This window comes from Giraffa tippelskirchi, chromosome 9 (assembly GCF_054371585.1).
Source record: "Giraffa tippelskirchi isolate mGirTip1 chromosome 9, T2T-mGirTip1v1.2.pri, whole genome shotgun sequence".
NCBI classification, from domain to species: Eukaryota; Metazoa; Chordata; class Mammalia; order Artiodactyla; family Giraffidae; genus Giraffa; species Giraffa tippelskirchi.
Genome location: NC_137283.1, coordinates 109,297,421 through 109,324,320, shown reverse-complemented (window position 1 = coordinate 109,324,320; position 26,900 = coordinate 109,297,421). Strand labels below are relative to the sequence as shown.

The 26,900-nt window shown below is 46.4% G+C and overlaps 1 protein-coding gene across 4 annotated transcripts in view; it reads left to right on the top strand.

Annotated features, from left to right (window-relative positions):
- Positions 1-23,206, top strand: part of SOBP (sine oculis binding protein homolog) — a 166,290-nt gene extending 143,084 nt beyond the window's left edge. For all 4 annotated transcript variants that reach the window (XM_081526865.1, XM_081526864.1, XM_081526867.1 and 1 more), the window contains 2 exons: positions 1,328-3,280; positions 21,294-23,206. In XM_081526865.1, coding sequence (XP_081382991.1) covers positions 1,328-3,277 — 1,950 coding nt within the window. In that variant the 3' untranslated portion in view covers positions 3,278-3,280; positions 21,294-23,206. The remainder of the gene's footprint in view (positions 1-1,327; positions 3,281-21,293) is intronic.
- The last annotated feature ends 3,694 nt before the right edge of the window (positions 23,207-26,900 follow it).

Here is a 26,900-nt window from a genome sequence, read left to right as displayed (position 1 = left end):
CCCTTCTCAACAAAAACAGGGCTCCATTCAGAGCAATATTGGAACCAGGGCTTTATTGAAAAGAGATTCAGATTCAATGAACTCACCATTGCATTGTGTTTCAGAGTTCTTCCTCTCCCGCTGTATGGCTTGAGTGCTGAGGAAATGACCAAAAAAAAAAAAAGAAAAAAAGATTGTGTGTGTAATGTTCAGTCAAAAAAGTAAGGCACTGGAAGAACTATTGAAAATTTTGACATCTGTTTATCTGTTTATAGCTATGGCAAGATTACTCATATTAATTCTTGTTTAAAATGCCATATGAAGGAAAGACATTTGTGCAAACAAGAGTCATATTTGAATTGTAGATCATGTCTTCACCATCTGTGAGAGCTGATGGTGTTGCAAAATTAATGTGTTAATGAAATCACAATAATTTCTCCAAAGTAATGGGTTCTGAAGCCGAGAATGACTATTTTTTGAACTTTGATGTCTAGTGATTTCCAATTGGGAAAAGCTCTTAGCCTTTAATTAGTTCTGCAGCCCGACTTTAAAATAAATTTGGTGATGTCTTTCTTTTGCCAGGAGTAGATTTGAAGGGGGGAAAAGCCATAAAAACTTTTGGAAAACGTTCTCTGGTGTTTGAAAAGTTGTTAAATAAGACTGCCTGCCAAGAAATGTCACCAAAAATTCTGACTACTGAGAGAGAGTGGGCAAACAGCTCAAAAAATAATTCTAGCTTGCTGCAACATCACAGGTTGGGAATAGCTAAACCTCACACAGACTTCATGACTAATTCCAAGTTTCCCCTTGGAAGCCAGACATAATGATGTTCAGTGCTATGTGTTATTGGTTAACACAGCACACCCCTTCCAACTGCATTATCCAACAGTCAATAGTGTACAGTGACTTTGTGTGAGGAGAATTTTAAGGGTCTATATTTCAAAGCCCACTGAACTTTCGGGAGAATTCTTTTCACCAAAACTATTTAGATTTGCGTGAACAATGAGCCTCTTTGACTGGGGAAAATATACGGGCAGGTATATGTACTCTTTGTCAGATCCACCTTTAAGTCATGCTTGAAGGGGAACAACACAGTTTCTTTTTCTTTTTTTAAAATAGGAGATGGTGGTAATTGCTAGTCTGAAGAGTTAATATTTATAAAATGATTCTGGCTTCCAAAGAGAAATCATTTTACAAACATTTAAGAATTTTACCTTTTGGAAGGAAACACTTCCTCCCAGTTGAAAAATTATGATAAAGTTTGAAAAGAACCTCTATGTAAAACATGAAACGTTATCTACCAAAGGAGATTGCTTATCTTTTTTCCTTTTTTATTACTGTGTTGTAGGTATGTGACTGGTGTAAGCACATAAGACACACAAAAGAATACCTGGACTTTGGGGACGGGGAAAGAAGGCTTCAGTTCTGCAGTGCGAAATGTCTCAATCAGTACAAAATGGACATTTTCTACAAAGAGACACAGGCCAATCTTCCAGCTGGGCTGTGCAGCACATTACACCCTCCCATGGAAAATAAAACAGAAGGCACTGGGGTGCAGCTGCTCACTCCAGACTCTTGGAATATCCCTCTAACAGATGCTCGCAGGAAGGCCCCCTCCCCGGTGGCTGCAGCTGGCCAAAGCCAGGGCCCTGGCCCATCCGCGTCCACCACCGTCTCTCCATCTGACACTGCCAACTGCTCTGTCACTAAAATCCCTACGCCAGTGCCCAAGTCCATGCCCATCAGCGAGACTCCAAACATCCCTCCTGTCTCCGTCCAGCCACCTGCGAGCATCGGGCCTCCCCTCGGAGTCCCGCCTCGCAGCCCTCCCATGGTGATGACCAACCGAGGCCCGGTCCCGTTGCCCATCTTCATGGAGCAACAGATCATGCAGCAGCTCCGCCCGCCCTTCATCCGCGGTCCGCCGCACCACGCCTCCAACCCCAACAGCCCCCTGTCCAACCCCATGCTCCCCGGCATCGGGCCCCCGCCAGGCGGCCCCAGGAACCTGGGCCCCACCTCCAGCCCCATGCACCGGCCCCTGCTGTCGCCCCACATCCACCCCCCGAGCACGCCGACCATGCCGGGGAACCCCCCAGGTCTGCTGCCCCCGCCGCCTCCCGGCGCACCCTTGCCGAGTCTCCCCTTCCCGCCGGTGAGCATGATGCCAAATGGCCCGATGCCCGTGCCCCAGATGATGAATTTCGGGCTGCCGTCGCTCGCTCCGCTGGTGCCGCCCCCCACCTTGCTCGTGCCATACCCTGTGATCGTGCCCCTGCCCGTGCCCATCCCCATTCCCATCCCCGTCCCCCACGTCAGTGATTCCAAGCCCCCCAACGGGTTTTCCAGCAACGGGGAGAACTTCATTCCGAGCGCCCCCGGCGACTCCTCGGCGGCAGGAGGCAAGCCAGGCGGACACTCCCTGTCCCCCCGGGACTCCAAGCAAGGCTCGTCCAAGTCCGCGGACTCGCCGCCCGGCTGCTCCGGCCAGGCCCTGAGCCTAGCGCCCGCGCCGGCCGAGCACGGCCGGAGCGAGGTGGTGGACCTGACGCGGCGCGCCGGCAGCCCCCCGGGCGCGGGCGGCCAGCTCGGCTTCCCCGGCGGCGTGCTGCAGGGCCCGCAGGACGGCGTCATCGACCTGACGGTGGGCCACCGGGCCCGGCTGCACAACGTGATCCACCGCGCGCTGCACGCGCACGTCAAGGCGGAGCGCGAACCCGGCGCCGCCGAGCGCAGGACCTGTGGCGGCTGCAGGGACGGCCACTGCAGCCCGCCCGCCGCCGGTGACCCGGGCCCGGGCGCCCCCGCGGGCCCCGAGGCCGCCGCGGCCTGCAATGTCATTGTGAACGGCACACGGGGCGCCGCCGAGGGCGCCAAGGGCGCGGAGCCGCCGCCCGAGCAGCCCCCGCCGCCGCCGCTGCCGCCTCCCGCGCCCCCCAAGAAGCTACTGTCGCCGGAGGAGCCGGCGGTGAGCGAGCTGGAGTCGGTCAAGGAGAACAACTGTGCTTCCAACTGCCACCTGGACGGGGAGGCGGCCAAAAAGCTGATGGGGGAGGAGGCCCTGGCGGGGGGCGACAATTCAGACCCGAACCTTAATAACCCCGCGGACGAGGACCACGCGTATGCTCTGCGGATGCTGCCCAAGACGGGCTGCGTGATCCAGCCTGTGCCAAAACCCGCGGAGAAGGCCGCCATGGCGCCTTGCATCATCTCCTCGCCCATGCTCAGCGCCGGGCCCGAGGACCTGGAGCCTCCACTCAAAAGGAGGTGCCTCCGAATTAGAAATCAGAATAAGTAAAAGGTTTGTACGTCCACGGGGCTCTTCTCCGCACGAGTCAGTGCACTGCTCCTTACTTCTTATAAAGCAAATGCGTGCAAAGGGTGGGGGAGAGAGAGAGTTGTGTTGACAATCATGGTTTTACATTATGTGTTGTACACTACGCCTTGTGGGGTCACATACTACCATCATTTTGATCCAATTCCCATTTTACAGCTGAGGGAACTGTGTCAACAGCATATAAGTGCCATGCCCAAGGTCACTTAGTGATAAAGCCCAGTCTTGAACCTGAATTGAAACACTGTCTACTAGTTACACTTTTGTTCTTAGGCTCATTTCTGTAACTAGAGGAGGATGCAGGGAGGAAGGAGCGAACGATTACTGGGAACCTGTACGTGTTCAGTCATGAGGTTATAGACTGTAGTAAAAGGTGAGCTGAGCCTGGGGCTAGCTGGTACAGGCATTTGCAGAATGTCCCAACTCACCGAATGTTCTCAATAACCAGGGAATTCCATTTGCAAGATGAGAATAAAATCTAAGTTTCTTAGATGCCTATGCCAGCTGAACCCAGGACATGAAGCCCCATTTGCCTGGTCGGGTGTTGGAGCAGCTCCTGTTCTTGGGATCTCTTCCTTCATTTGTCACCAACCAGCATTCCCCAGGGCAGGCCTTGAACATCACTGACCAGTTTTGCTTTCTCCCCTTTTGGTGACTCAGCAGCTCAGCTGATTGGCTGCTCACCTCTCCGAGCAGTGGGAGGCTCTGGCAGAGAAAAGGGCATCAGTCACTGAAGTGGGTGAGAATGCACATCCCTGACCTTGGGGGGAGTGGGGGTGCGGGGGCAGGAATCCTTCTTAATACCAAGTGAGCCATAAATAACAAATCCAGAATTTCAGTTAGAGGGAGGGCAGTGAGCCTGTGTGGCTGCCCATTGTAGCCAGATGTGGCCTCATTTGATCCTCCCACCAATCCTGGTGGAATAAGCATTGTCAGCATTTACCAAGGCTGAAGATGAGGCTTGGAGATGTTGCCCAAATCAAAGCTGGTAAGTGAGGGAACTGGTATTCCACTCAGGCCTGCTGGACCCAAAGCCTGGGTGCTCTCCTCTGTCCACAAGGACAGCAAACAGGCTAATGCTCTGCTGAGGTTTATCAGCTGTTTATGGAGAGGAAAGCAGGGGAAATGAATATTTATTGAGCACATAGCTTATGCACAGCTCTTTCCAGGAGCCGGGGTCAGGGGGAAGGGGCGGGGGACACAAAGTGAATCTGGTGCAGTGCCTGTCCTCACGGCACTTACAGTCTGGTGGCAGTGTACACCAGGAGGAAGGAGGTCTGGCAAGGAGAAGTGGACCTTTTAGGAAGAACAGTTGCTCATATTTGTATGTGCATGTCATTCTCTAAGTGTTTCTCAGTAGTATTTCTTTGGGTCAGGATTCATTTGGCAGTTGTCTTCATTTTACTGATGAGAATACTAAGATGTAGAAATTAGGTAACTTGCCCAAGATGCCAAGATTTCCATGTTAGTAAGTTGAGATTCAAATTTAGGCTGTCTGACTCCAGAGAATACATTTTCTTTAAACCACTGTAGGAGAATAGGTTAATTGGTCCCTTTATTACCCTACTTGATGAAATTCTTTTATTCACCTCAGTTGTCCTGGGGGAAATTTCCTAGATAAAAACTAAGCCTACCCACCAACTTCTCTAAGTGTTTAGACAGTGGGTTTTTTTGTTTGTTTGTTTGTCTGTTTTTAGCATTTTCAGTTGTATTTTTCAGCAAGAACAATGAAAAAACAAGAATACCAACCCATTACTTCACAGTAGGAAATACAGATGTAGACAAGAACACTTGATGTGATGTATCCAAATCATTGTCCCTTGAAGTCAGCATGTTTGCCCAGACACCTACCCAAACTCCTGACTTGTAACCAGGAGTTTGCCTGGGAAGCTCAGAGCCCTTGAAAGGGGCCTTGCTGGGTGATGCAAGAAAGGTTTCTCATAATTTGAGGCTTCCTTTTTCATTGATGGCTTTGCCAGTAGGAGCAGAATACTAAAACTCAGCTCACCAATCCTTGATTTTACATCTGCAAGTTCTGTTCTCTAAAGACAGTCTCAGCCTTCTCCTAGTCACCTCAGTTGAAAATGGGCCTAATTTCTCTACGAGCGTAGTTTAATCTGGTTGACAAAGCAGTGAGTAATGCAAAGATGTGGCACAAAAAAAGTGATGGCCTTTCGAAAGCCAAAAAAGCATCAGGAATTGTAATTTTAAACACATTCTAGCGTCACTCATTCAAATGACATTGAAAAAAGAACAGGAGGGTGAAAACTTTTACTACCATTACTAAAGTGAGAAGTGACCAGGTCAAGGAGAGTATCGCTAGTCCGTAAGTAGCATGGGGCCAAAAGAACATAAAAGCATGAAATATATGATGGCTATTTCGATGATATATATTTCTGAATAAGGAATCAGGCAAGGGTCTTGTACGTAGACCAGAGTCATTACTAAAAATATTAACCTGGCTTCAGTCAATTTCAGAAGATGCAGTGACAAAATCGCCTACGGTCCCCCTGAGATTGCAAAGTTCTTTTTTATGATGGGTTTCCCCAAGAAATTACAGCTTTTCTCTAAACCCAGAGACTCTCAGTCTTTGCCAGCTACAGTGGGGTGATAAGGCGAGTGATTTAAGATGGGGGAAGAACGCTTCTGCCCCTCTAAATCACATCACCTCTTGCCCTCTGTAGTTCCATGTCAACTCATAGCACAGTCTCAACCTGCTGTAATTCACTCACATTCTCTGACCCTTACTGATTTTCTCTGCACACGTGGTGCTGTTTTTCTTCTGTGCCTTCAGAAATGCTGCCCATGTGTGTGGTTACGGAAATTGAAAATGCATCCATTAAATAAAGGACTGCATGGCTTTTGTGACCTGACAGTGAACACTGTTTGGTGACAAGTTAAAGCCAAAGGGGAAGCATTAAAAACCAAAACCAAACCCGGGCTGAGTTGTGGTAGGTGAGGCGGAGGTGAGTGATTCTCCTTGCGCTTGTTGGTGACTCGTTGTATTATCTCTCGGCATAGAGTCTGTCAGTGACTGCCATCCAGGTTTTTCATTCTTTTTGCTATGCCCACCATTTTCATACAGTATTACTATTTTAAAAAATCATTTAAAATAGATTCAAAGCAGACTGTAACTTGAAATCAGTAGTCCAGGCAGCTGTTGTTACCTTCAAAGAAGTCATCATTTTTGCTAGTTCTTGGCAATCACAGGGTTTTGTTTCTTCCTTTTGACTGTTTCTGTTCCTGGTTACCTGACTTTATGCATTCTTGTTCGTTGATATGATTACAAGTGATTTAAATAGGCAGATATTTTCCTAGATGCAGAACTAATGAAGTTTAGTTGAAGATTTTAAAAGGTTGGAAACTTCTTTTAATCTTCAACTTTTAAGATGCCAAATACCAGTTCTGCAGCTTCTGTAAGCTGAAAATAAAATCCCCCCAAATAATAAGGAAAACAATGTATAAACATTTCCCAAACTCTTCTCTCCACAAAAAATTCCATTTATAAATGGAATACTCCTTTCTTTGTCTTTGCCTTGGAGTTTGGCGGATAGCTGTTTGTATTTGTGCATTTTCTGAATTTCAGCAGTTTACACTTGTTTATGGTACATTGGGGAGTTCACAGTAACCATTTGCAAATGTTTGAAGTTATTCAAAAGAAAATATCCCCCCTCCTTAATTTTCCATGGAAATGACATCTTCTTTTTAAGTAAAATAATCAGTGGAAAAAATGTGTACCGTGAGTAACCCTTTCACCCTCACTTTTTCCATTCCCAAGGAGTGGCAAGACCAAGAACTCCCCACCTTTGTGGCTCCCAAATTTCTTACGTGTTTCTAAGACCAGAAAGAAAATCTGAGAGTCTTGTCCCCGGCCCCCACTCCAAGATGCTCCCCTAACCCAGCAGCAGGAGTTCCTCCCACTTTCTGTTTGCTCTGAGAGGGCTGAAGAAGGGATGGGGGCTGTAGTTTTGACGTTTTGGAGTTTGAGTTTAATTATTAGCCTGACCACGGAGCCACAATCCCAGAAAGGACTATTTCAAGAAGAGCGCAGGGGACTCGTCTCATTAGGAAAGCCCAAAGGATGGAGGTGACAACTTCTTGCCAGTTTGGTTTCTCCAGCTAAGTTTGAGAGAAAGTCAAGTCCATGCAGTCGAAATATGACTATGGATGCCGACCATGAAAGTGAGGAAAAGAGGAAACCCTTCAACTGAGAAGAGGAAATCAGTACAAATAGGATGTGCTCAGATCCTCTGCCAGACTTGAGATTTTTAATGTGCTAGTACTTAAGTTACTGGAAACATTCATTGGCGACATCATCCCTGGTGGTGCAGCTCTGCCTGTTTGTTGGGATGCAGATGGCTGCCTAGCTCTAGGACCAGGTGGTTCAAAGAGCCAGCGGTGAGGAACGGCCAGGTCTGTGTCACGCACACATATGAGTGATGAAGACCGGAGAGAGTGCTTGCTGCGATCATTGCAGACTCATCAAGGAGACTCTTAGGGATGAACAGTGTCAAGGCTGCTCTTAGACACATCTCACTTAGTGGTTGCTGGGTCACTTTTAACTTTTAGGACAAGGAGATTGAAAGAAGGTTTTAATGTGCAGGCATCTGACTTTAGATATTATTTCAATCAAATTATGATGGAATAGGAAATGACATTTGTGATCGGGTATTTATTTCCTTTAGATATACCACAGCCCTCCTCCTTCAACAGGGCTGGGACTAGAGTGAGGCCAGAGAAATTCTTAGCGCTCATGTTTTAGCGAGGACTCCAGGGTCAGGCAGTGTGGCACAAGTCCTGGTCCTGATCTACCGACCTCCTAATCTTTGTGGCAGCTCCCCAACCAAAGCTAGTCTCCATGAACTAGTCTATGCACAGCCTTTAGCCACTCCTTCTGGAATTTTGTGGAAAGCTTTATGTGCCTGTGAGTGGAGGCATTTTCTTGGGAGGTCATAGATTTTGACTTCAGAAAAAACTATCTCACATATCTGACATATCTGAAGAGTTATTTTATATGATCACCAAGCAGTATCTGAGTGGAAATTTTTCTTGTTACTCTGAGGAAGCTGAATTAATTGTTAAGTTTCCCTTAAAACTTAGAATTTATTTTTAGCAATTTTTGCTGTGGACCTAATATTGCAAAATCACTGTTACAGCCATATAATGTAGCCCTTGCATCAGTAAGATCGCCTTAGTGACAAAATGCAAAAGATCTTCAAGTTACTATAACCTCTGAGTATCTGTGGGGAAAGCAGAAAAGGGAAGCAAAGAAAGAAACAAGCTCGATGCTTCTTCACCACTTGGCCTTTCAAAGTTTATGCTGTGTAGGCAGTGGCTGTCCTTCACTGGAAAACCGTCAACCCTGCTGTTAAGGCCAAGGGAGTGGAATGGCTCGACTTGGAGAATTGGGTAGATCGGTAAACACCAGAGCACTGGTGTGGCCATATCTGGGAGCGCCAGCAATCCCCATAGTTCCTTAGCATGCTTCTTCACCTGGAGAGAGTGTGCTTCGAAAGGTGAAGGCATTTGACTAGCTATTAACAAGCCATGGCCCAGAAGGACCCTGGAAATAAGCTCCTCATCTAGTTTCCAATGAATCGCTCCCTTGCCGGCTCGAGTGACTGCCTGGGCATCCTGGTTCAATCATTTACACCTACCTCCATGTAGACAAGCATCGTGGGGGGCAGAGGTGTGTGAGGACCAAAACACACTGCCGATGAAACACTTACCTCGTTGTGGAACACCCCCACCACCAATACACGGCCTTTTCCAGACTCTCTTGTCAAAGAGATTGTGTCAGTGGCTGAGGGTGGCCGCCGTTCAGTCTTCCTTCACCCTGTCCCATACAGAGTTGTTTTGTATTCTTTTGTTGCTGGTTTAAATAAATATACGTGGATGCATGTTAAGGCAATGCATTCTAAATGTGTAAACTTTTTTTTTTGAAATGCCTCACAAACATAAAAGGAATCCATTTAAGAGAAACAAATAAATTAGCTTTAAAAGATAAACAGTTTAGCCTTGGCATCATTTAACATGGTCTTAATCTCAAGAAAAAGGAGTAAATACCATCTCAGATGCCAGCTCTAAATACTAACCCCAGAGAGCTCTTCTCCAGATCTGTAGATTTCCACAGCATTCTGCTTGAGTAAAAAGCTGGGTGGGGTCGGGATGGGGAACATGAGGCCATCAGCAAGGAGGGGAAACACACACACAAATTATTTCAGGAGTCATTTAAAAGATTCTAGTGAAAATGACTAGAGCAGAAGCAAAGGACTACAACAACAAATGTTGAAATAAATCTCCTGCACTTTGAAAAGCTCCTGCATGTACTAAACGTTCTTAATTTGGACCCTTGTCAAGTTGCCCCTGAGAACCCTTAGCTCTGAGTTCCTAGGACTGAGCTGTGGCCATAAGCAAGAATGTGCCTGTGCGATTTTACCCAATGCGTAAGTCTGAATAGAAAGACAGGAACGCGAGAGCAGAGCTGCCGGGCCACGCTGGTGTGGGGTCAGGACTGGGACAGTCAAAGCTGCCTCACGCTGCCCGGCCTCATTCCATCTAGAGACTTGGCTGAGATGCTGGTTGTCTCATCATTTCCCCCCTTGAACCTCTGGTCTGTTGTCTTTCTGTGATAGCTAGCTGTGTTTTGTTTTGGGTAAAAAGAGAAGTAAGAATGTGACAGAAGAACAGAAGGGAGAAACACACTTTATGGACTTGTTTGCTATGAAACATTGACCTCATGTCCAAAAGATGCAATTAAAGAGTATATCTCTCCCTCATTTGCATGGCTTATTTCCCCAGACGTGTTTTTGGTATTGAAAATGAATGGTATTCCCATACAACATGTGTCTCAATTTGTAATGATATCCTCCTTGCAGCTGGCTTAGTTCTCCAACTGTTTCTAAAATGTTACTGCCTTAAATTTGAGCCAACCTACAATAACAAATTATCTGGAAGCAACGTGGCTGAGCTGCATTTGGTGAGAGAAGGGGAAACCCTATATTTCATCCTTCAACTCTTGTTTTGGAAATTCAGAACTGTAACATAATCTTTTTCTAAGGAAATCTACACACGCACACTTTAAAAATTGTGCATATTGGGTGTTGTGGAAGCAAGAATGAGCAGGTTTAGGTTTCTCTGAAAAGTTCTGCATCCCATCAACAAGCCCTTTTGATATTTTAAACCCATATTTAGAGTAATTTCAAGATATTTGGAGCACATGTGGTTAAATGTAAAACTTTGTCATTATGATTTTTTAGATGCTTTTATTTTAAATATTTATAAGCCATTTTTAAGTACTTTATCCGAAAGATTTCTCCTGCTAAAATACTATAATTGAGTGGTATCTGAACATCAACTGAGCATATAGTAGACAGGAGGGTGAAGTCACTGCAACACGCATGCACGTTCTTCTTGCTTTTCTGGTTTTGATTCAAATGTCGTTTTTAGTAGATTCAGCTTATTTTTTGACTGTATAAAAAGTCATGAACTGGATTGGTTGTCTCTGATTTTTTTTTTTAATGACCAAATCCCCCAAAGGTAAAATGTTCAGCTTGAATTATGTCGATTCCTACCTCTTTTTTTTTTTTTTTATCCTGAGAGTAATTAATAAAACTTTCCATTAGAGTGTTGGATTGGAATCTGTGCCCATAGGAACTTAAAAGTGTCATATTGTTCCTCCGACGTGTCTTAGAGACAGTTTATTAGTTGTTAGATTGAATTCTTTACTATTCACCCTCAGCCATCAGAAACTGAGACATAAGATCCCATCTTTATCATAAGTAGCCTGTTTGAGTACTTAATAGGAAAAAGAGGAGAGGGGGGGAAAAAACCTTTTTCCAAACTTAAAATCCATTTAACCTTCAGAGGTTATAAATTTCAAACTGACCACAGGCCTCTGGGGCTCACACTCTTTATGGCTGGCAAAATACAACTTTCTGGTAAGAATGGGGAAAAGAAGGCTTTAAAGGGCTCATGAACTTGCTTGGACATCTACTAGCTCTTACCAAACAGCATTTTCATGAGTTAAGTGTAAATGAGTCAGAAACATATAGATTGAATTTCTTTTAAAATACACATGGGTTTAAAAATTAAGGCCAAAGTGCTTGGCAAAATAAGTTTTGATTTTAGCCAAACCCCAAATGTTTGAAAAAAATAGTTCTACAATTTGCCAAACCAAAAATATATCCAGGTCCCTCCATTCCTCTCATTTAATACGATGGCATCATAAGCATGGGACTGAGTGTCTATTTTCATATCCACTAGGGTTTGAGCAATGTGAGTCCCAAATACTAACTGAAAAACTATGAAAAATTTTTTCTGGAAAAACCCTATGACCTTGAAAATGAAGATGAGCAGTCACTGGTTCAGGGTTCTGATTTTGATAGCACTTCTCACTGTCTGATCCTCTGATCAACTTGTTCTCTGTCTTAGCTGTGTGTGTGTGTGTGTATGTGTGTGTTTGATACACAGAATGATAACTTTTTACAGATCCTGTATTTGGAATGCTTAATTTTTACTTAATTAATATACCACAATCCACAAAAGTTAATAAACTCTTAATCATATCCGAACAAAGGGAGGCAGTCCCCTTTTACTCATTAGGGTTCAAAGTTAGTCTTCATTTATTTCCCTAGAGGGTAAAACTTCTCCGTTTTCAACCAACTGTCTTGAATACTGACTCCATGCAGGAGACACTGTTATTAAGAGTTAGAAGGAAGGAAGGAAGGAAGGTTGGAGGGAGGGAGGGAGAGAGGAAGGTGGGGAGAGGAGAAAGAGAGAAGCCAAAAAGTGGGAGAGGGGGTGGCAGGAGTCTTTGACTTGTTTTGAGGAGCCAGTGACCTGAGAGAGACAACAAATAATCAAGGTCACTGTTACAAGCCTCATGCAGAACCTGCGAATGGATGTGATACTGTAGACAGCGGGCTTTGACAAGAGCGGGGACCGGGGCAGTTCACACTTTGTCGTAACTTAGTACCCAGCTTGGGGCTGGCAGGATGGGCACGTGAATGAGAAGAGAGGGTCAGGAAAGGTGTAGTTAACGGAGTTAGCATGGTAGGGCTCCATACAGCAGGTGAATTTGGGGTTAGGTTCTAAAACCCAGAAGGGCCATGAATTGGCAGTCAGGAGTGGGGGAATAGGGGAGGCAGTAGGGTGTCAAAAGCCGCAGGTGAAGAGAAGAGAAGCCACATGAGGGAAGGCTGGAGCAGAGGGCTTGGCTGCAGAGAGGGCGAGGGGGGAGGCTGGAGGAGGGCAGGTGGGTAGTGGAGCAGGGGGTCGTGGAACTTGTTCTCCGAACATCAGGCAACATCAGGAATGGCTGGAGGTCTATGTTTGAGGAAAATTCCTTTAGCAGCTGTTCGCAGACTGAAAGGAAGCAAGAGAGAGACTGGCATCGCTGAAGCTGATCCCTGCATTCTGATGACAGGCTAATTACCAATAGTGGATTCTAAACATGGCGGGACATTCTCACTGCAACATGGGGCGGGTGAGCACTGCCACATCCATATTTTAAGTATGAAAAGCCATCATGGCAATGCACAGGGAGGATGGACTCTTTTCTTTGAGCCCAGAATAGGCCTAAAAGGCTTCATGTCACACAGTGGAAGGAAACCTCAAGACGACAGATCATCCCGAAGTTCAGGCAAGGGGGATACTGGCCAGGCCCCAGATTGCCATGGAAATAGGGCTCCACCCTTCAGACACCCCCCGCCCCTCTATGGCTGCTCTAAGCCTTAGGCAGCTGGGGCAGGGCATGGTGCAGGCTGTCAGTCACCTCTTAGGTGCTCAAGGAAAGCAGTGGCTCACCTAGCAGGGGACGTCCCCGGATGGACGCGGAGCCTGGACAGTGGCTGTAGTGATGCGCAAAGCTCTGTCTTTGGACTGAAGAGCAGCCACAGGCTTGGGTGGCTTGCTCAAGGTCAGACACTGGGAGAGATCTTCACAGAAGCTGACTCAGATCCCCCTAGGGCCAGCAGGTACTTTTAAAAGAGTTTGGTAACTGTGGGGGATGTCCTTTTATCTTTTTCACTCCCCAGGCCAAAGGTCTTCTGAAACTTTCCCTTGTGGTGAAGTGGACTCCTGGTAGTGAAGGGAGGCAGTGTCTGGTTTAGGGGTACACACCTATGCCTTGAGGTTGGGCCGGCCTGTGTTCAGATCCCAGCAGAGCCAATGATTGAGGGAGGAAGTGGTTTCTCCCCTGGAGCCTAAGTCCCCAGCTCATCACATTGCTTCGGAAGAGCAGATGAGGAAACCTAGGTAGAGTGTGCGCAGTGCATGTGCAGTGCCCAGGAAAGGGAGTTCTTGTCTTATTAGAAAGGCTACAAAGCCTGGGAGAGGAGCCCAGGGCTGGAGTGAGGTCTACTTGGGTCTGAAACTGGCTGTGTTGCTTATTACCAGCTGTGAGTTTGGACAAGTTTTATAACTGTGTTGTGCCTATGTCTTTCTCATTAATCAGTTGTAATAACTAATATTTCCTGTGGCCTTTTTAGATGTAAGCAGTGTTCCAGATGTTATATGCCCACAACAACCCTCTGGGGTTTCGTTATTAAACCCATTTTATAGATGAAGAAACTGAGGCACAGAGATGTTCAATATCCTACCCAGAGTCACTAGCCAGTAAATGGCAGTCCTGGGATCTGACTGGCAGCCTAGCTTCAGAGTGTCCCTGCAAAACCACTGAGCATGTCTTATATACAAAAAAATGAAGGTAATAACCCCCACTTCATAGAGTTATCGGGCTCCAGTGTAAACAACAGAAATACAATGCCCAGGAGGTTCCTGGCGTATATATAGTAGGTGCTCATTATAATTGTCGGGGTAATGCCTGCAGCCCAGAACTTCTTCCCTCAACGTGTCATGGGAGGTCATGAAACACTTCCATGCTACCAACCTCGGAAGTTAAGGAAACTATTCCAGAAATCCTCCTAAGATGTCTGGTTCCACTTTTATAAGCAGAGACTGGGACACGCAGAGCATATGCTCAAGGTCACAGAGTGGTGCAGCCAGGATTAGAACCTGAGTCCTCCCCTGCCTTTCCCCTCAGTTGGACATGGGGTACGACCAGGGCTGCTTGAGTTACACACCCAGTGCCAAGGACCAGAATCATATTTTTGCCACCTACAGCATTGCTTCCTCACACAGGGCAGCTGATTTCAGAGAGGAAATAGGTTGTACCTGAGTATCTGGGTGGAAAGGCTGCAGAAAAGCAATTATTAGCCACACACTCCATCTCATTGTCGGTTGGGGAGCGGGCCCCCGGCAATCAGTATGCTTGCTCTTAGTTTTCACATGAAGTTGCCTTAAATATGAAGCCCTTCTCTCTCTCTTTCTCCTTCTGTCTTTCTGGTAAAGGGCTGGTTGTAAAGAATAAATGAAGTGTCAGACCTCTTTCCCAGACCTAGCCTAAAAATCTTAAAGTCTGTTGATCCATAGACAATAGCTACTTGCCACATAAAGCTGCCTTTTTTTCTCAACTTTTTTTCCTTATCTTTTCTTTCTTTCCATTTTTTTTTAAACTTAGACTGCCTGCGTTCAGATTATATAAATAAATAACAAACTCAGTCTTAGTACAATAAACATCTACTTTTGTGTCCAAAGCAGATTTTTTGGAAGGCGTGTGAGCCAACATCAGCTAGTTTGTGTACTGGATAGGACTTGAATGAAAATGCAATTATTATTTCTTGTCAAATAATTTCTTGGAGTTCTTATCTCTAAGGCCCCTGCCAGCTTTGACATCTGCTTGTCAGGGGGAGGAAGGGGAGAGATGAAACCTGGGCTAGGGGGCAGCACTCCAAGGGAGCGTGGACTTTGGGGTTGTAGGAGCTGGACTTCGGATTTGCCCCTTTCTAGCCGGTTGACCTTGAGCAAGTAAGTTCTTGGCAAAGTTTCCTCATCTGTAAAATGGGGACAGTGATAAATACTTCATTAGCATTATTGTTTCAATAAATCAGTATATAAAATACACTTGTTTTCAAGTGAAATAAATATATAAAAGTGCCTAGTGCAATACTTGACATAAAGTAAGTGCTCCTTAAAATTTGACTCTTTTCTTTGAAAACACTGCAACTTTCCCAAACTGAACAGGAAGAGTTTGGTCCTAAAAGTCAAGGGGCATAGGGATTGAGGCTCTTCTTCCAAAATTTCTTGCAAAACATTAGCTATATCATGTAATTCTTTGCTTATTTTTCTCTTTCACGAATGGATGTAGCCACTTGCTCCAGCACATTTGTAAAAATGTGTGCAGTTAGTCATGAATCCCTGCCTGCTTTTAGAAAAGGACCAGAGACAGGGTAATTTGTTTTGCTTAAACTCTCAGGTTTTAGAAAGGACTTGAGGTGGCTAAAGAGGATCCATTTTCCAGGGAGAAGATAAAGGCTTTTGCAGTGCACAGGAGGGGTTCTGCAGCTCAGGGTTCTTTGTCCCTCAGGATCTTTTGGAGGTCAGCAAGAGATAGCCATGGCCACTTGTGTGAATAAACAAGTCTCTCTGCCCATTTGACTCATAGAACCAGCTAAACAAAGAAAACCAAAACTTAAATTTGTAAAACAAAGAATTAAAGATGGAGTTATCCCAGTTGGGGGTCTTATATCATTGGAATTTTTGTTAATTAAAGAGTAAAATAAGAGATATTGCTAAAGAAGGAAAATTATTAAAAAAGAAAATCAAGGCCTTATGTTTGGTTTAATTTTTTTTTCTTTTAGATAATATGAGCCTTAGCTTATCAAAGTTGTGGGGTGGGCAGCTCAGTAGTGATGGAACTTACCGTTGGTCCCACAGCCTTCTCACCATGGGTTATTTCCCAAAGCAATCATGCTAGAAACAAGAAATGATGTTTTTAAATTACTTTCATCAATTAGCAAGCAAGCTCTAAGAAAAGAGATGCCATCTACATTGTAAATTAAAATGGTTTCCAGCTTGGTAAAAGCCATTTCAGAACTCTTCACAAAGCAATGGTAGATGGAGGAGAAAGGGAACCATTTTTTGGCAAAACCTTCCCAAGCTGTAGCCCTGTCTGGGATGGGCTTGGTGCAGAGACCACTTTCTGGCATCACACCCAGGCTTATCAGCCAGTGCAGGCGGCTCTGTTCATTGACCACGGGGCTCTCCCCTTGTGAGTGTCCCAGAATAGCTGCAGCTACCTGAGAGCAGTCCAGTCCTTGGGGACTCATTATTGTCCCAGATAAACAGCATGGCTGAAGCCAGCACGTAATAGCTGTATTTAACTGTGATAAGTGATGGGCCGACATGCCCAAGTGAGTGGCATCACGGCAGGGCCGGGATAACTGGACAAAGAGAAGCCAGCCTGGCAGTGGGCATCTCTTGCACATCTTAGGGTTGATGCCACAGGATTTCGGATTCTGGGGAATATATATGACAGACCTGGAGAGCTTGCATTCTAGAAGACAGGACAGACCTCTGGGATTCTGATTATGCTAAGTTCAGTTCAGTTCAGTCGCTCAGTCATGTCCGACTCTTTGTGACCCCATGAACCACAGCACTCCAGGCCTCCCTGTCCATCGCCAGCTCCCAGAGTCCACCCAAACCCATGTCCATTAAGTCGGTGGTGCCATCCAACCATCTCATCCTCTGTCGTCCCCTTCTCCTCCTGCCCTCAATCTTTCCCAGCATCAGGGTCTTTTCCAATGAGTCAGCTCTTCGCATCAGGTGGCCAAAGTATTGGAGTTTCAGCTTCAGCATCAGTCCTTCCAGTGAACACCCAGGACTGATCTCCTTTAGGATGGACTAGTTGGATCTCCTTGCAGTCCAAAGGACTCTCAATAGTCTTCTCCAACACCACAGTTCAAAAGCATCAATTCTTTGGTGCTCAGCTTTCTTTATAGTCCAACTCTCACATCTATTATGCTAATGGATTATGCTAATGACAAAGGTATTTAAGGAATCAAAGAAGAATAAAAGTTTGGAAAATGGATTAGGTTAATGGAGGCAGGCTTCCTCGAAGAGGTGGAATCTTGTATCACGGAGGGATTATCTTGAAAATACAGAGTAAGACATTTTTCATTGGAATACAGAATAAGACATTTTCTGTGGCTACACATTTACATTTGGGAATGTGTAAATTAGAAAATTTCCTTTTAAATGCAACCTGCATCTAAGTCGCTAAGTTGTGTCAGACTCTTTACTACCCCATGGACTGTAGCCCACCAGGGTCCTCTCTTCATGGGATTTCCCAGGCAAGAATACTGGAGTGGGTTGCCATTTCCTTCTCCAGTGGATCTTCCTGACCTAGGGATTGAACTCAAGTCTCCTGGATTGGCAGACAAATTCATTATCACTGAGCCAATAGTTAGGCTGTAAAGGCCAAAGAAGAAAAGGTGAGAGTGACTGTATGCTAACAGCATCAACATTAAGATAAGTTATTAATACTCAGGCCTATTTTTGTTTTCTGTTGTGCTCTGAAAGTGTTCGTGTGATAAAGGAAAAGTAACTCAGTCGGTCTTAGCAGTGCTGTCCTCATGAAAAGGGAAAGTGTTGGTGGACAGAGGCTCACTCCATGCGCTTGGTGTGCAGTTGTGACTCCACAAAGGAGACACTGCATTTCTCTGGCCAATGAGGCAGCTGGGCCTGGAGTTCTGAGGGCACTGGCTGTGTGTGCCTGCCAGAGATCATGCACTGTGAAGTGGTTTTCATACACAGTGCCTGCATGGTCCATGGGACAGGCTGCGCGCATGTGTGTGAGAGAGACATTCCATGTGGCAGGGCCCTGGGCTGTCCTGCCTTCAGCAAACCCCCAATTCAGAGGAAAACCCAAACATGAGACACAAACAGAACTGCTTGCATTAAGAGACATTTCCCTTAAGAGAGGAGTGAGTGAGTGAGTGTGTGTGTGTGTGTGTGTGTGTGTGTGTGTGTGTGTGTGATAGGAGGAGACTTTTTCTGAAACTTAGGACTTAAGGGTAGAGAAGTTAATAGTCTTTCTTCTACAGTGTGTACTTCCATACTTGATGATGGCTTCAGTCCAAAGATCCTATAAATAAAATCAAAGAATATGAGAGATGGAAGATGTAATAGAAAATCTCACCCAGGCCTTCATTTCAGAGAGGAAGAATCCAGGCTCAGGGGATTAAGGAATCAAGGTCACACGGCTGCAGAGGGTTCATGCTGGACTATAGTCTACATCTCTGTCTCACTTATTGTAGAACTTTCCCCTTTACTCAGATCAGGAAATTTAGACAGAGATGACAGATTGTCCCATGTGATGCCTCTGGTGGGCAAGGGTTGGCTCGGGCCCTGGAACTTCCTGCCACGAGCACTTTCTTAAACCCCAAGCTCACTTCCTCCCAACTCTTGAGTTTCACACCTTGCCAGCCAATAGCTCTCAGGAAGGTGACCCCCAAGCTTGGTTCTTCATTTTCACTGATTCCTGTGTTACCAACAGAGGGGCTTCCCTGACCAGCCAGAGCCAGGAGGACAGAGGAGGAGGCCTTCAGTTCACCCCCTCCTCAAATATCATCCGCTGAGAGCAACTTGCATTTCGGCAACACCCCCATCCCGCCTGGGTGGGTGTCCTAGACACGGCATGTGCGTGGGGAGAGGGAAGGAAGTGGTACAGATCTTGCCTTTAGCCATTAAAATAAACTTGGTGTGAGGAGGGTTTCCGAGCAGCAGGAGTGGGGCTGCAAAAAATAGAGTGTGGTGCAGCTGCACCCTTTAGAACTTTGGGGGAAAACACATATTATTTACCAGACAATAATAGATACCAAAGAATAATAATGATTATTATAGTGTTTGGGATAGCAAACGCTGTAGTTAAGGTTCCAGAATGGCTCTCATTATAATCCCGTTTTCCTGGTCCCTTATGAAAGCCTGGAGATTTTGTCCAAGTAGGCTGTTGCTGTCCGTGTTTGGCCTTTGTCCAAAGGCGATTTCGATATAAGGAGACTTATTTGAGACATATTCCCCTTTGGAGGGGGTCATGCTCACATTAAAGAAAAAAGCTATATCCTTGAAAAAGCAGTTGTAGCATTCTTGAGTGAGTAATTCAAAATGGTGGTGTTTCCCAGTCACTGGAAGAAAGCATTAAACACGTTTTTAAAGAAAGGATTCAGAGGTCCCCTGTGACTATGAGATTTGGTCACTCTTGGTCCCAAGCCCAGAGGTAGGGATGGCTTTCCTCCCTTCACAGCAAGTTTCTTGCTGTGCTTCTTACACAAAAATAAATCCTCCCCAGAAAAATCTATGCTCTGTCCATTTGGATCAGTTTCCAAGGTCTCTTCTCAGTCCTTTGTGACCTTTCATTTGATGGTGGCTCTTAGTGTTTTTGTTTTTGTACCTCTTTTCACCATTGTCTTAAAGAAAGCAGAAAGAAAGAGAAAGGAAGGAATGAAAGAGAAAGAAAAGAGAGAGAATAAGAGGAAAAGAAATTAAAGTGAGCTCTTTATTCTGAGATAAATATCCACATTTCCAAATCTGACCATGCCAAATGAAAAGGTTTCCATGGCCTTGTAATTCCACTCCCATTGCATATTTGTGGTGTTTTGCATTTTCACTTTGGTTATTTAATATACATATTAAATGCACACAGATCTGGTGATTTAATGTGATTTGGGGAACTCAGGCATTTCCTGTCATGCACATTCAGATTTTCAAGCCTTGTTTTTTGGCTGATCATTATTATGGTTACCATTAACACCAGGATTTGGATAGCAGGGTTCAAAGCACGAGCTTGGATGTAGTCCTCCCAGTGGGCATTTTGACCTCTTCACACTTGTGCTAAATTCATGCTGCAGACACTCTGAGCACGTTTCCAGGTCTCTTTGTGGCCTCCATTTCTTCGTCTATAAAATGAGGAAATTGTGTATATTATCTCTGGGGTCCCTTCAAGTTCTCCACTCTATCACCTGAAGTTATTTGTTCATTGTTCTAGGAATAATCTCAACAGTTGTAAAGATGTTTACGAGCCCTCTGCTACCACGTCATGTTAGCCAAATTCTACCCATTCACATTTCTGACATCCCCATTTATGGGCAGGGGAGAAGAAAGTACTGTTTGGGGACATGGGGGACAAGAGTTGTTTGACTCCCATTCATTTGACAAATGTGTGTTGAGCTGAACACATTTGTCCCCGGGTGTAGGAACATGAGCAAAACAGACACTGCCCCACACCTCAGGGACTTCACAGTTTGGTTGGCCAACTTCTAAATGGCTGCTTCCTAGGGGTGATGGCAGAGTGTCTTCAGTAGGTTTTATTTCAAGCCAAGAAACTGGTAGCAAATGGAATAAGCCAGTAAGGATAGAGGGGCAGAGCCCGACATCTGTGGTGGAAGTTGGGATGGGCATTCCCCACTTTCTTGGTCCTGTTCATACCTGCTGCACTGGGACCAGTCCTGCGCTTGGTTTGGACATGAAGGGATGTGAATGGCTCACCTTGCAGGCTGACCCACAGAGAGGGACACTTCCTCCAGCTCAGTGGTCCCTGTAGGAAACCCCTAAAGAGAGGTCTAGATGTCTCAGGAATTTTTCATATGCTAAAACGTTCATCTCATGGCCTTCCTCCTTTGCAGCAAAACTTGGGGCTGTTACATGAGGTACGGGGGTGAGGTCTGCAGCCCCAAGTCCCCTAACGACCTTGCCTGTCTTTGGGGGTGCCCTTGAGCAGCTCCAAAGACCTCCTGCCAGTTAAGGGTGCACTAACGTGGAGAGCGAAAGCTGCCGGGTCGCAAAGGATGCTGCTGTGGTCTTTGGGCAAGGGCGTGGTGCGCCGTGCTCATTATGGTATTCCGAAAAGCGACTCGAGTTTCATTTCCTCACACAAAGCTGGCAGGGCTGACCCTGCGCAGAACCGTGAATGAAAGTCGTGTGGAAACCAGGCTGTGCCGCCCCGTTGTGGGGCCTCCTCTCCAGTCTGACCTGCCGGCTGGAGAGCGCGCCTCTCTGACTCATGCCGGGGTTCTCCCCAGCCTGGGGGTGGGGGCGGTTTGGTCCAGTGGATTCTAACAAACCCCTTCTCCTCTATTTCTAGGAACGCGCACTCACAGGGTAACTTGCATGGAGAGAGGGCGCAGAGCAAACCATATCTCGCCATCCAATGACACCAGCTGGTCCGCTCACCACCCCCTCTGGCTAAAACTCAAGCAAATAAAGCCGCTTCCTGTCATTAAGCATCTCAGAGGAAGCAGCTCTCCCTCAGTGGCCTCTAGCCCAGAGAAGCCAGCACGTCTTGGACCCACCAAGCGGGCCCAGCCTTCCTGCCGCCACCATCTCTGCTTCTCCCCAGAGGAACTTAGGGATTTTGCCCCTGGTTTAAAAAAAAAACCAACAAAACACCAACAAGCCACAAGGACCAATGTAGGTATTCTCCCCGCCCCATCTTCCAAGGCTCAGAGGGTGAGGCTGGAAGACGATCCGGATTTGAAAACAAAAATCTTTTTTTAATCTTTTTAAAAACTGCTGTGGTTTTGCTGCTACACGAAGAGTTGTGATTTGCATTGTACGGTTTTGGACCTATACTGTTCACGTTTTGACGGCGGAGAGGGATCGTACTGGAGTCCCAACACTTCCAGATTCATCTCTGTCCTGCCCAGGATGCACTTTTAAATGAAGAGTTAGAATATTTTATTGGCTAATATACTTTTCTTGTTATTTTTACAAAGGCCACCTTTATCCTTTTTAATGCCATATTTTCAGTGTTACACTTTTATGGCTTTTAATTTTCGATTTGACAGATGTAAGAAGCAGCATGAATAGTTTATACTGTGGTTTTTCAGAGACTGAATGCCAAGAGAACTCGGTAAATGTTTATTCTTCTCAGCTTTCTCTTTAAATTCCCCTAAATAGCGCCCCATTTGGGAACAGAGCAAGAGTGTTGAACTGAAGACCAAAATGCCCTGAAGGTGTAAAATAATCCGAGGGGGAATATTTGCTGGGCGTCACGAAAGACTTGGATGAAATTTCAACCCTGATGGTTTTCGGTGATCCAGGAAGTCAGTGAAGCAATCTCTCTATACGCAGAGCCCTTTCATGATAATTAGAATGGTATGGACAAACCAATGAAAACAGGAGGGAAAGTGAGAAAGCTCACCCATGATTCTGTTTCACTGTTTGCTTTCTCCTGTCATGGTTAAGAGAAATGTGCAATTCGATCCTCAATCAGTGGGTGGAGGATAACAGGGTAGATTTTCTTGTGTGCACTTGTACAGTTGTAGCTGGGAGTCCAGAAGTCCTCTAGAGCATGTGTACTGGCACTGAGTTGGTGAGACAGTTGTGGAGTATCCCATTCTGATGAGTACAGAAAAAAAAAAAAATAAGAAAAAAAATCCAAAAAAAAGAAGAAAACTAAAAAAAAAAAAAAATCAAATCACCTTGTGATTCAGTGTATCTGTTTACTAACTCCAATAAAGCAATTGTTCCCTCTGGAGGGGTCCAGGTGCCCCCGCCCACAGGCCGCTGAGCTGGCAGCAGGAGGGGGCGGACGGGCAAGGCCAGGACGGTGTCACGCTGGCCCTGAAGCACCACGGGGCCATGGATGCGGTGTACATACTGTATTTCTATATCCTCCTTTGTACAGAGTCACTTAACAAGTCAAGCTACTGTCTTACAGGTGCTCCTTATTTATTAGAGCTGTGAGAGCTTGGGGGGACACACCTGGCGAGCGAGCTCGCTTTTTAAAAATGAAATTGGGGGGGGCAGGGGAAGGGGGCGGGAGGGAGGGGAAGCTCGCAAGCCCAGGGAGAGATTTATAAAAGTGAACAAAAGGAAAACTTCCAGCCACCGATTAAACCAACCAACCAACCCCAACACCAAACCCGCCCACGCAGGACGCAGCAGCCCCACCTCTAGGCACCCCTTCCCCTGCGGGGGGCCCCCAACGTTCTCCTTGCTCCCTGACACAGTGTCCGATTCATCAAACAAAAATAAATCTCTAAGAAAGAAAAACGCACTTACATGTGCTTATTTTGCTTTTCTCATTATTATGACTATTGTTGTTATTTTCCTTTTACAGAAGGTGTTCATGTCTTTCCCCCAGGGAAATTATTTATTTTACATAAAGCTAGTTTTAAAAGATGTCGAAATAGAAGGAGTGAAGCTGGCCCTTCCCAACCTGCATCTCTGCAAACAAGAGCCCACCTGGTCTGTTTGAGGGTCTGATTTCCCACCGTGTCCATCATTGACAACACACAGTGCATGTGGAGTGAGCTCTTGGGCCTGTAGACTGGGGTATCCCTTCCCAAAGGCTCTCCTAGTCCTGATTTTTTTGGCTCCAACGATTTGGTTCTAAGGCTCAGGAAGCAGCATGCGCTAGAAGCAAAACTCCCCAGTGGACTCCGCTCCCATCAGTATATCAGTTCACCTGTAGGTCAGCGGTACTTCTGTGAATGGGAAGGGTCAATCTGGTTTTGTTTTGGTACCTAAATGAAACATCAGAAAGTTTCTAAGATGGAGAGTAGATGAATACCTGGTTCTAGTCAATGTAGATCTATCCCAATCCTCTTGTTTTGCATATATATTAAACAACAAACAAACAAATGAAGCCTAGAAAAGTGAATTGACCTGCCCAGGCTCCACACTGAATTGGTTTCACTTGTCAAAAAGCAAATTTTCATTAAAAAAAACTTAGGCACCATCAGCAGTCTTCTCTAAATAACCATCCTTGGGGTGGATTCTGACGACCTACTTTCTCTCTCTTGTGGAGCCTGACGGATCTTGGAGGCTCTGAGTGTGGGTTTATGGTTATGACTCCATGGGAACCCCTCAGCCCCAGCCGAGTTCATACAGGGGCGGGCACCTGGCTGGGGCGGTCTGGTGCAGAGTCCCTGATAACATTATTTATCTGGACTTGGCTGTAGACACCATCGCCCAGGATACTGATTCTGCTTTTGTCTGTAGTCCAGGATTGTCCAGCAAACATGTTGACCCTTTGGGAAACAAAAGCTCCCTTTGTTTCAACAAGAAAAGAGTCCGTGGTGTCTCATCAGACAGCACACCTTTTCCTCTTTCTCTTCCTTCTCTTAATCTCAGTGTTCCCTGAAATACAGAATCCTCTTGGGCTATCAAAACTGTATAGAGAGAAATAGAAGTAATTATGCCAACATTTATGAGCACGTGTTAAATACAAGTACATTATTAGCCTCATTTACTCACAGAAGGTCCTAGTATTTCTCCCCCTTTTTAAATTGCATGTGAGGATCTAAATGCTCAGTGCATTTAGTAGTTGCCCCAGATCAGCCAGCCAGTGAGTGACGGAATGGGATTCAAACCCAGGGGTTTGGTCCCAGAACGCAGGTTGCACGTCCAATCTGCCGAAAAACTGTTGACATCTTCATGAATTGTCATTTTGTGGTGCAGTAATGCAGTTTTGTAAGTTCCTGGCAGTGATTCAGTTTGTTGTTCTAAAGTGGCCCTCATTTAAAACTAAGCCAGAGAGTTGAGTGTTCATGGTTACCCCCTTCCACGGCTTGTCGGGTGTGTGGATGTGCTGAGGCCACTCTGCTTTCAGAGAAATTAGGCAGTGAATTCCCTGTTGGTTAGCAAAGGCCCACTGAACACACCCATATGTGATGCCAAGGGTAGCCCAGGAGAGACCAGAGCTCACCGCCCCTGCCCCAAGTGGTTTACACATGGTGGGAAGGTGGGGTTGTGGAAAAGATGGACCACTTCTTGGTCTCAGCAGGACCTCTCTGTAAGTTCCCAGGGTTTATATGAATGTACACCTGGAGCCTGGATTCACAGCTGCACAAAGCCACCTCCTTTTGCAGATGTTCCCTTGACACTGGAAGGGCAGCCTGAGCTACAAGCAGACCTGTAGATGTCAGCTGGTGCTGCCCACAGAGCACAGCCAAAGGCCAGGGCTGGGGCCCAGGGGCAAAGGCACTCAAGATTTGCACCTGCTCCCTGCTCTCTCCGGCTCCTCCTCCACTCCTGAGCTTAGCCTCAGCTTCTTTGACAAGCTTCCACAGGGTCCCTCCCGGGGATGTATCCACCCTGCTTAGAGTTCTTCAGTGGTTCCCTGTGGCCTATGGGGTGGCACCCAAAACCCTCCCCGCTTTGGCCCCTGCTGGCCTTTCCATGCCCACCGGCTGGCTCCCTGCCTTCAGCCTCACCTGCACACCATCTGCAGAATTAGGAACTGTTTCCTGACACCCCCGCTCTCTTTCCAACTCCAGGGAGCTGCCTTGGCCTTGAATGTCTGTCTCTGTCTTCCCAGGGCAGTATCTGTAGCCCTTCAAGACTTGGCAGCTACTCTGGGGATGCTTTCCTGGGGAGGCTGCAGGGCCCATTTCCTCCCCTCCCCGCTGGGCTGGGGCCCCTCCAAACCCACCTCCATCCAGCGCACAGCACACTCGGCTTGTCAAGTCACTCACTCACCTGGCCATGCCTTTACGAGTCTGTGAAGTCCTTCATGAAGCGGATCTTGGCTTATCTGCCTCGAATCTCCTAGGCCCCGCATGTGGAAAGCCCTCCTTCTTACTATTATCTGTAACACAATGAACAAGCCAACCGCTTCAAAGCTCAGTTGATGTGCCACCTCTCCATGGAGTCCAGCCTGCTTCCCTGAGGGGCAATTGGTCGTTTCTCCCTCTGGCTCCCACGGGTCTTGTTTAAATGCACTGGAGCCTCTTCTCACACTGTTCTTCCCTCATCATCCAGGCTCCTCAAGGGTGGGCACCTTGGCCTTCCTAACTCGGCATCCTTGAAGAGCTATTCTCCACCCTTGCAACAGAAAACGATGGCTGAGTTGAAGCCCTTTTCTCCTACCAGCCTAACGGGAGAAGAAAACAGGAAACCCCGGAAACCAGAGCTACTGTGCAGCAGACATGGGAAGGCTGTGTTCAGAGTTTCATTTTGTTTCTGGTGCTCAAGGGAGGAGGTGCTGTGGCACCCCCAGTTCAGTACATCTTCAGGCAGCTTTTAAAAGCAAGATGCGACACAAAGGGAGAACACACAGTGCTGCCCCAGGGCTTTTGTGCTCTGCAGTGACTCCAGGCAATGAGACAGTTACACATTTTTCCCCCCAAAAGCCTTAGAGATCATTCCTTGACCCTCAGACACACATGTAGATGGAAAGTTAGTCTTCACCACCCAGAAAAGGCCTCTTATACTATCTTCGCCATGGTGGATGGAACGAGCAGTTGCCACCAATGTGTGGAGTTCTCGTGAAAGGAGGAGCCTCCCCTGGTCCCATTGGTAGGTGCTTCTATTGTGCATACATTTGCTACTAAATTCTCACAACAACCGTGTGAGGGAGGCACCAGTATTACCATCATCCCCATTTCACAGTCAAAAATACCTGAGGCGTGACGATGAAAGAGGTTTCTGTTCACAAATGGAGGCAGAACCCAGCAGTGGGCTCCAGTGGCCACACTCTCTGTGCACTGCTAAACAACCTCACCATGGCCCAGGATGCCTGGTGGTTCAGGCAGAGTTCAGGTCAAGTGTGTGTGTGTGCGTGCGTGTGTGTGTTGTGTGTGGTGGGGGGGAGGGTGCTCAGTTGCTCAGTCATGTTGTGACTGAGTTGACGCTTTATGACCCCATGGACTGTAGCCCACCAGGCTCCCTGTCCATGGGATTCTCCAGGCAAGAATGCTGGAGCAGGCTGCCATTTCCTACTGCAGGGGATCTTCCCAACTTT